Consider the following 9909-nt stretch of genomic DNA (forward strand, 5'->3'; position numbering starts at 1 on the left):
ACTTCTCTTAAACATGCACTATATTAGACTCTGTGATTTGGTGTAGTCAGTGTTGCCTACTAGTTTTAAGAAAGTTAGTTCCTAGAACATGCTGAGAGAAAATATTGTAGTTAGTAATTTCCAGATACTATGTTGGTCCAGGAAAATTGCAGAAGACCAAGGTTTAGCCCTGGCTGGTGTGGCTCAGTGGATTGAATGCTGGCCTGTGAAAAAAAAGAGTCGCCAGTTCAATTCCCAGTCAGGGCACACGCCTGGGTTGTGGGCCAGGTCCCCAGTATGGGGCGTGTGAAAGGCAACCCACATTGATGTTTCTCTCCCTCTCTGTTTCCCTCTTTCCCCTCTGTCTTCTAAAAATAAATAAATAAAATCTTTAAAAAACAGAAAAGAAAACCAAGGTTTATATTGTCTCTATTATCATAGTTAATTGATGTTTTACTATAATAAAATATACCTACAAAGAGTCTCTCTCAAATCCCCAACTCAGTGGTTTAATAACTTGAGGAAAAGATGTTGTTTCTAATAATTTATTAATTACTCAATCATATTAGGATTCAAAATTCTTGAGTATTGTTTTAAAAGTACATTAAATGTTTAACTTTCTAATAAGACTTGTTAATGCATGAAGTTGTTACTTATCTGTACTAATTACAAATTGGCATTATAAATGACTGTTCATTTTTAAGAATTAATAATTTTTCTATAATTTATCTACCTTTAGAAAGGTAGATGCATTTAAAAAGACAGTTTGAAATGGAAGTTAGTAAACTCTCCGATGCTGAAGTGCTGAGCTGACTAATTTGCTGGGCATCATTAGGGAACGAGGGTGCACACATGAGTAGATTGTCCATAAAACACATGCTTTAATTAGTCACCCTAAAATTTAACTTGTATTAATTTTTCTAAAATGCATTATACTTTCTCCAGTTATCCTAAATTGTCTCCTAAATATAATTTAACTTTTCTTTTATCTCAAGATTATCATCATAAATTTCAGTTCTTAAACTTTGCTAAAAGACTGTGGTGCCCTAAGGCCTATGGAAGTATGTGGTCTGTTTGCTTCCCCTCCAAATGGTCCCAGTGGGTTGGTTGTGCTGAATAATTAAAAGTAGGCAGAAACTCTATTATGTGTTGTATTAGGTCTATTTGTGCTTCAAGTCATCATTTCTCACTGCATTACTGTACCCTTTCTCAGATAATCTGCTGTCTGACATTGTATTAGACTGTTTGAATGATGACTTCTCCTTTCAAATGAATTAATTATTCCTTGAACTTGGGGGCTGTAGTGAGTTCCTCAAAGACTTTTTTCTACCTACTATCAAATTCAAGGTTATGTTCACAATAGTTTAGTTATGCTTAATTTTCTTATTATATCTGTAGAATAACATCAAAGATGTAAATGTAATAGGAGAGATCCCATAACTACACGTGATATAATTAACATGAATGTCAACATTATATACCTGTGTAAATGAGAACTCTTGCTTAACATTTTTGAGGTGAGAAGTCAGAGCATTAATTCGCTCTTCATAGTCACGTAGCTGATCTTCCAAGCCTGACTTTTCACCCTGCAGCTTTGACAACTGTAAATAACAAACACAATGATTAGCCAAAGTCTACTAAACCGTGTTAAAGGATGTAAACTCGACAGAAAACTAAACCTTCATTTACTCTGCTTTTTAAGATATCCATTTGAACTTCAAAAATCTGTTGCCCTTTCAATTATAAAATAGTGCTGTGATTTAGAGATTACTGTGGGAAAGTTAGCACCATATTAAAACAGAATAGAAATCTCTCTCAGATCTGCAACATTAGCAGCTTCCATAGCTAAAATGCATTTTAAAGAGAAAAAAATGAGATTATGTTGCATAATTAAATGGCAAGATCTCTAAATCAAACAAGAGCATAGTAACAATGCCTAACCCAAAAAAAAAAAAAAGAGAGAGAGAGAGAAAGATCATAAACCATAAATTTGAAAAGTAGCTGGACACCAGGCATAATATCTCCTGCCTGAACAGCTATTCAAAACCAGTAGATTTAAAGTTAAGCTTAACAGAACAGAATTAACTCTCATGTGCTTAGAACCTGTTTCTTGATGTATTTTATGTCTTTGAATTATAATACCAAGTAAAAACAAAACAATGTAAATGCAAAACAATGTAATTGCAAAAAAATCTTTAGAAAAATACAAGATAAATTCTCAGGATTATTAGAATATGTCATCCCTCAAAGTAATATAAAAGCTCAACAAAACAAAAATATGCTCCTTTATAGTCTTGAGCTGTAGTCTCAAGGATGGGGCTACAAACTAGGAGATGCACAACACAATTCACTGAAGTGCATGAGAAAAATATTTGAATTTTAAACTAAGGAAGAAAGAAAAAAATACTGACATACTCAATTGTTATGCCTTATATTTTATTAAACTTACTAAGTAATATTAAATATGTATTTTTGCTTTAGATTTCATTAATTTCAATTTTTAATTCCCTCTTTTGTTTACTTTGTTGTCCTTTTTAATCTATTAAAAGGAGTATCAGCAAGGGGTGCCTTTGGGAGGTAAGGAGGTTTAAATTAGGACATGAGGGTAGGACACTCACGATGAGACTGGTGTCCTTATAATAGGAGAAACCAGTGGAGCTCTCTCTCTGCCGTGTGAAAACACAGCAAGAAGGCAGACATCTGCAAGCCAGGAAGCCTGCTCTCACCAGAACCCAACCATGCTGACACCCTGATCTCGACTTCTACCCTTCAGAACCGTGAGAAATAAATGTCTGCTTTTTAAATCTCTCAGTCTACATAATTGTATTAAGCAACCCAGGCCAACTAAGACACTAATTCAAAATGAAGGCATTTAAGGCTATGTTTTCTTGAAGTATGAGTTTTGCTGTTTCCCATGGATGTGGGTATGAAGCAGTCTCCTTTTATAGTTCTCTTACTGGCAACTTTTCTTTTTCAATTTTTCTTTGATATGAGAGTGATCCAGGAATATATTTCTGAGAAACCTGCCTAAGGATTTCTTAGTCAGCTCAGACAGCCAAAACAAAATACCACAGACTCATGGCTTAAACAGCAGAAATTTATGTCTCACAGTCCTGGAAGCTGGAAAGTCCAAGAGCAAGATGCCAATCAGTTTGGTTCTGGTAAAATCTCTCTTCTTGATTTGCAGCATGCCACCTAGTCCTCACACCAGTAAAGAGTTCTGCTCTCTGTTTCTCTCCTTATAAGGATATTAACCCCATCATGAGGACCCTAGCCTCATGACCTCCTTTAACCTAATTACCTCCCAAAGGCCCTACCTGCAAATACCATCACATTAAGGTTTAGGGCTTCAACATATGAAAGGTTTGTGGGGGATCATGAACATCCCGTCTCTACCAACAGAGGATCATTTTTTAAATTGACACAAATTCTACTGGCTTATAATCAGAGAATGTGACCTATAAATTTTCTTTCACTCATTTTTAAACCATATTTCAAATGGTTTAACCATTTTAACCATTTTGCAAAGTACATAAAGTAGCATCACATTGTTGTACAACTATCACCACCATCCATCTCCAGAAATTTTTGGTCTTCCCAAATGGAAACTTCGTACCATTAAACACTAACTCTCCATTCCCCGTCCTCCCTGGATATCACCATTCTGTGTCTCTGTGAATTTGACTGCTCTAACTAACTATCTCATGTAAGTGGAATGAAACACTACTTGTCCTTTTGTGTCCAGTTTATTTTACTTAGCATAGTGTCTTTAAGATTTATCATTCACTTTTAATGCATTAAAGTTTCCATTTTGGCCAAGCACATGAGGTACCTTTGTAAATGTCTCACAGACATATTTTTTAACATGCATATTCTCTATTTAAAGGATATATGCTTTCTCTGTTTTTATTTTTATTGCATTATTTATATCCTTTATATCTTATTTTTGTCTGTTAGAATTATCCAATTCTGAGGCATTCGATATCGAATTATCTCACTCTAACTGTATTTTGTCAAGTCTACTTGTGTTTATGTACTTAGCAGTTGTGTTGTTTGGTACATACAGCTTTATAACTTTTATTTTCTTCATCAATTACGACTTTTATCACTGCATAATGAACCCCCAAAAAGCATCTCTTTTTTAATGAAAGCATAATGATTAACACCCCCAATTGATAATTCCTTCCCCATAGAGTTCTATCGCCTCTTTTTTACATAAAAAATTACATGCAAGGACCAGCAGATATTTATTGAAAACTTACATCATCTGAGAAATATCTAGATAAACAAACAAAAAGGTCCCAGAGGAAACAGATAATTAAAGACACAAAAGAACTAAACACACACAAACACACACACTCAGAGAGATTGGAGATGATATTGTACTCCTAAAACACGACCACGTGGTACAGTAAAGGAACAAGAAAGTAACTTGAAAATTAAAGAACAGCTTGATGTAGTTGCCAAAATAAAAACTGCATTGTAAAGATGGAAAAAAAAAAAAAACCCTCTAAAACACTTTCACAGGTTAAAAAAAGTCACCTAAAAAGAAATGAAATTCACTCTGGGGACTTCCAGCCAAGATGGAGGCATAAGTGGATACACTGTGCCTCCTCCCACAACCAAAAGGAGGACAACAAATTTGGTTTGCAGGCCAGCACTCAACCTACTGAGCCACACCAGCCAGGGTAGGAGGACAACAAATTTAAAGACAAAAAACAACCAGAACTACCAGAAAATCAAACTGTGTGGAAGTCCGACAACCAAGAGGTTAAAGAAGTAACATTCATCCAGACCAGTAGGAGGGGCGGAGACAGGCAGCTGGGTGGAGAGGTCTTGCAGCAAGGTGGTAGCTCATGGACAGGGCAAGGTGGCAGCTGGCGGAGCGGGCAGTCCCACATTTGCATGTGGATAAACCAGGAGGAACACCTGTGGAGTGAGACAGACCACACATCCCAGAGTTCTAGCGCCGGGAAATAAAGCCTCAAAACATCTAAGTGGAAAATCCTGTGGGGGTTGAGGTGGCAGCAGGAGAAACTCCCAGCCTCACAGGAGATCTTGTTGGAGAGACTCACAGGGTCCTAGAACATACACAAACCCACCCACCTGGGAATCAGAACCAGAAAGGCCCAATTTGCTTGTGGGTAGCAGGGGAAGTGACTGACAGCCCACTGAGAGCTGAGCACTGTTCCCTCTCGGATCTCTCCCCCACATACAGCATCAGGACGCAGCATTGTGGTTGCCCCGCCCTGGTGAACACCTAACACTCTGCCCCTTACTACGTAACAGGACTGCCAAGACCAAAAAAAAAAAAAAAGGCCCAAATGAAAGAACAGAACAGATCAAAGCTCCAGAAAAAATACGACTAAGTGATGAAGAGATAGCTAACCTATCAGATGCACAGTCCAAAACACTGGTAATCAGGATGCTCACAGAAATGGTTGCATATGGTTGCAAAATAGGGAAAAGAGTGAAGGCTATGAAAAGTGAATTAAAAGAAAATGCACAAGGAACCAACAGTGAAGGGAAGGAACTGGGACTCAAATCAATGATTTGGAGCAGAAGGAAGAAATAAACATTCAGCCAGAACAGAAGGAAGACATAAGAATTCAAAAATATGAGGAGAGGCTTAGGAACCTCTGGGACAACTTTAAATGTTCCAACATCTGTATCATAGGGGTGCCAGAAAGAGAAGAACAAGAGCAAGAAATTAGAAACTTATTTGAAAAAATAATGAAGGAGAACTTCACCAATCTGGCAAAAGAAATAGACTTCCAGGAAGTACAGGAGGCTCAGAGAGTCCCAAAGAAGTTGGACCCAAGGAAGCATACACCAAGGCACATCAAAATTACATTAGCCAAGATTAAAGATAAGGAGAGAATCTTAAAAGCAGCAAGAGAAAAGGAGATGGTTACCTGCAAAGGAGTTCCCACAAGGGTATCAACTGATTTCTCAAAAGAAACCTTGCAGGTAAGAAGGGGCTGGAAAGAAGTATTCTAAGTCATGAAAAGCAAGGACCTACACCCAAGATTACTCTATCCAGCAAAACTCTCATTTAGAATGGAAGGGCAGATAAAGTCCTTTCCAGATAAGGTCAACTTAAAGGAGTTCATCTTCACCAAGCCCTTATTATATGAAATGTTAAAGGGACTTAACTAAGGAAAAGAAGATCAAAAACTCTGAACAGTAAAACAACAAAAAACTCACAACTATCAACAACCGAACCTAAAAAAACAAAAACAAACTAAGGAAACAACTAGAACAGGAACAGAATCACAGAAATGGAGATCACATGGAGGAGTATCAGAGGGGACAGGGATGGGAGAGAATAGGGAGAAATACACGGGGAAGAAGAAGCATAAATAATAGGTACAAAATAGACAGGGGAAAGTTAAGAATAGTATGGGAAATGTAGAAGCCAAAGAATTTATATGTATAACCCATGGACATGAACTAGGGGCAGGGGAATGTGGGTAAGGGGAGAATGCAGGGTGGAGGGGAATAAAGGGGAGAAAAATGGTACAACTGTAATAGCATAATCAATAAAATACATTTAAAAAAATGAAAAGCATTCTAATATTAGATTACACACTGCTGGAAGATAATAGGGCAATACCTTCCAAATTCTACTGAGAAATTATTTTTTAATCTAGAATTTTCTACCCAGTCAAATAACCATCAAATGTTAGAGCAAATAAAAACATTTTAGTTAGATTGTTTACCTCCAATACACACTTCTTATGGAGATACAATAAAGTATTCCATCAAAAAAAGAGCATAACCCCAAAAAGAAGAAAACATGTGATCTAGGAAATAGAGTGACAGGCCAGTTGGGGTGAAAAAAGAGAATTCACAAGTTAATAGTTGGGAAATAGGTCTGTGGGGAAATTGCCCATATGGGAAAACATAGGAGTACAAAAAGAAGGAGCAAGAGAGAAAGTAGATCTGATATAAACTTAAAGCAAGCAATGCAAGTAATCAAACTGGCAACTGAGGATGCAAGGAGTTAAAAACATAGCACAATGGGCCCTTCTTTTGAGGGTAGAACACAACCAGTCAAAAGATGAGTTAAAAAGAAATAGTCAAGAAAAGATAAACTAAGTAAAAGTGGCTACATTAAGGATGATTAAATCATTTTAAATATAAAACTAAGACTAAACATTTGCAGTAAATTAAGGGCATTAATAGAATGAAAATAAAATAAGCCTTGATAATAAAAAATAATAAAACCCCTATTTTAATGGGATAAAAGGATGTGGAAAGAAATATAAGAGATAAGACAGCTAATGTCTTCATTTAAAAGATGAAAGAACAGTCAACCCATACTGTCTAAAATTGGGATAAAAATTTTTTTTTGAAACAATTTAACCACTTCATTTTTCTCTTGTGTAGTTTTTCTTAATGTTAAATTTTTTAGCAATCACTATCTCTTGTAATCAAGCAATACCTGAAATTCAACAATTCCTTTCTTTTTTTTCCTCTCTTAAATGTAACTAAACTTAAATTAAAATTTTTATGTTAAAAATAGCATATATAGTCCTGGTTGGTGTGGCTCAATTGGTTGGAGTGTCATCCAGTAAACCAGATGGTTGCAGGTTTGATTCCTGGTCAGGGCACATGCCTAGGTTGTGGGTTTGGTCCCCAGTCTGGCGGTGCACAAGAGGCAACCCATCAGTGTTTCTCTTCTTCTTTTCCCTCCCTTACTCTCTCTCTAACAGCAATAAGCTTGTTTGTTTTGTTGATTAGGTTCCACTTATAGGTGAGATCATATAGTATCTGTCCCTCACCACCTGGCTTACTTCACTTAGCATAATGCTCTCCAGATCCATCCATGCTGTTGCCAAGGGTAGGTACTCCTTCTTTCTTTCTGCTGCATAGTATTCCATTGTGTAAATGTACCAGTTTTTTGATTCACTCATTCACTGATGGGCATTTAGGTTGCTTCCAACACTTGGCTATTGTAAATTGTGCAGCTATGAACATTGGGGTGCATAGGTTCTTTTGAATTGGTGTTTCAGGATTCTTAGGGTATAGGCCCAGCAGTAACATTGCTGGGTCAAAAGGCAGACAAACAAGCAAGCAAAATATAACCAGAAACATTGAAATAAAAAACAAACTGACAGTAACCAGAGGGGAGGGAGAAGAGGGTTAATGGGGGAAAATAGGGGAAGGTCCATCAAAGTACATGTATAAAGGACACATGGACAAAGCCAAAGGGGGCAGGTTCAAGGGTGGGAGGCAGGGATGGGTGGGGCAGGGGGCCATGGTGGGGTGAAAATGGAGACAACTGTACTTGAACAACAATAAAAAATTTTTTAATAATTAAAATAAAAGCAATAAGCATGTTCTTGGGTGAGCATAAGAAAAAAAACAGCATATGCATAGTAGTATTCCATTTTTAAAATATTCCTGATTGTATTCCAATCTATGTATTGTAGACCATGATGTCTGGAATATTTGTTCCTGCCATGATAGTCACTTCTATGGTCAACAGTAGATACTTTTGGGAGCATCTACTGTTGTAGATAGTATTTTATTTCATACACTTCTGTCTGAATATCTTAAATGTATAGGAGTTGCTTCTTCATTATCAGAATTTATTCAGGTGAAGTAATTATGGCTCCTCATGCTGCTTCTTTTTTATTGCTCTGTAATATTTTTTAAATAGCTAATACAAGAAATATGTATATAATATCCTGTGAGGCAAGTATTATGGCACTAATACCAAAAACTAACATCTGAATGAAACTTTAACCTATTAATACATTAATGTCTTTAGAGCTGTATAACAACCCTACGAGATATTTATTTTACTTATCTTTGGTTTACAGAAGAAGAAACTGGCTCAGTGCTGGTAAATAGGATCTAATCCCAGGGCTGGATACTTCTTAATCTTACTACAATTCAGTACTTAGTGCTAGATCTCTCACATTCCCCAGTGTTGCCCTTCATTGAAAACAAAAACTGCAGCCATATAAGAGAAATGTCAACCAGAAGAGTTTTGTTTACACACATCCACAAATAACTGTTGCTACGCAAACCATAGAAGCCCCATTGTAAAACGCGCTTAATTCTGAGGAAGGAGAAAGAGCGCGCGGGAACCAGACTTTCTTCTTCTGCCCAAGAGTCTGGAAATGAGTACTTGAAGGGGGAGAGGAGGAGGGAGTAAAGATTCGGATTTTATCATCCTGAATATCAATTATCGTTTCAATACGTTTTTAATGCTTAGCAACCACGGCAAAGGGCAGATAGGTGAGGGAGAAAGTAGAGATGGTGCCGTAGAGCGTTAGACAAACAAGAGATGGGACTAGGGAAGGAAAGGAGAGAAATAAAAGGAGTGGGGTATTCCTACCAACCAGAAAACGCCCCCTTCCTCCCCCCCAAAAAGACTCCTTCCCTAACCTTCTTCACCTAATCCCCACCTGATCTTCCAGGAACTTGTTCTCCTCGTTCGCAACTGGGATGGCGAACCCGTCCTCCCAATGCAGCTCCGCCAGAAATTCGCTACTCATGACTGCAAAAGATACAGGTGCAGAGAAAAGATCCGCCTTTTTGGGAGGCCCATTAGCAGCGCCCGAAGCAGCCCGCCACACCCGCAAAGCTTCAGGGTGCCAGCTTCCGGAGCCCTAGCAACCGTCCCGCGCCCTTAGTTACCAAACAGGAAGCGCTCGGACCGGGAAGCGAAACTTCCGGTTGAGAATTCACTCAGAGATGCACAGCAACCTTTTTCTAATTAAGGACCCGGGGAAGCAAAGCAACTTACTCCTCCAGGGGTTTGCTGGGGTGGCCAGGTGCCAGCATAACTTCCCCTGAAAGTGCAGGTCCGGATAGCTCCCCCGGTGCAGTCGCCGGGGGTCCACGGGTACCAGAACGGCGCTGAGCCACGGGACTGCCGGATCGACGGCGGGAAATGAGAGTTACCGGAAATAC

General features: G+C 38.1%; 1 protein-coding gene across 2 annotated transcripts in view; it reads right to left on the minus strand.

The window, feature by feature from the left end:
* CCDC39 (coiled-coil domain 39 molecular ruler complex subunit) overlaps nt 1-9611 on the minus strand; it is a 45819-nt gene extending 36208 nt beyond the window's left edge. For both annotated transcript variants that reach the window (XM_053918119.2, XM_024563906.4), the window contains exons 1-2: nt 9402-9611; nt 1461-1580 (exon numbers count right to left, since the gene is read on the minus strand). In XM_053918119.2, the coding sequence (XP_053774094.1) occupies nt 1461-1580; nt 9402-9491 (210 nt within the window). In that variant the 5' untranslated portion in view covers nt 9492-9611. The remainder of the gene's footprint in view (nt 1-1460; nt 1581-9401) is intronic.
* Nucleotides 9612-9909: the final 298 nt, after the last annotated feature.

This window comes from Desmodus rotundus, chromosome 2 (genome assembly GCF_022682495.2).
Source record: "Desmodus rotundus isolate HL8 chromosome 2, HLdesRot8A.1, whole genome shotgun sequence".
NCBI lineage: Eukaryota > Metazoa > Chordata > Mammalia > Chiroptera > Phyllostomidae > Desmodus > Desmodus rotundus.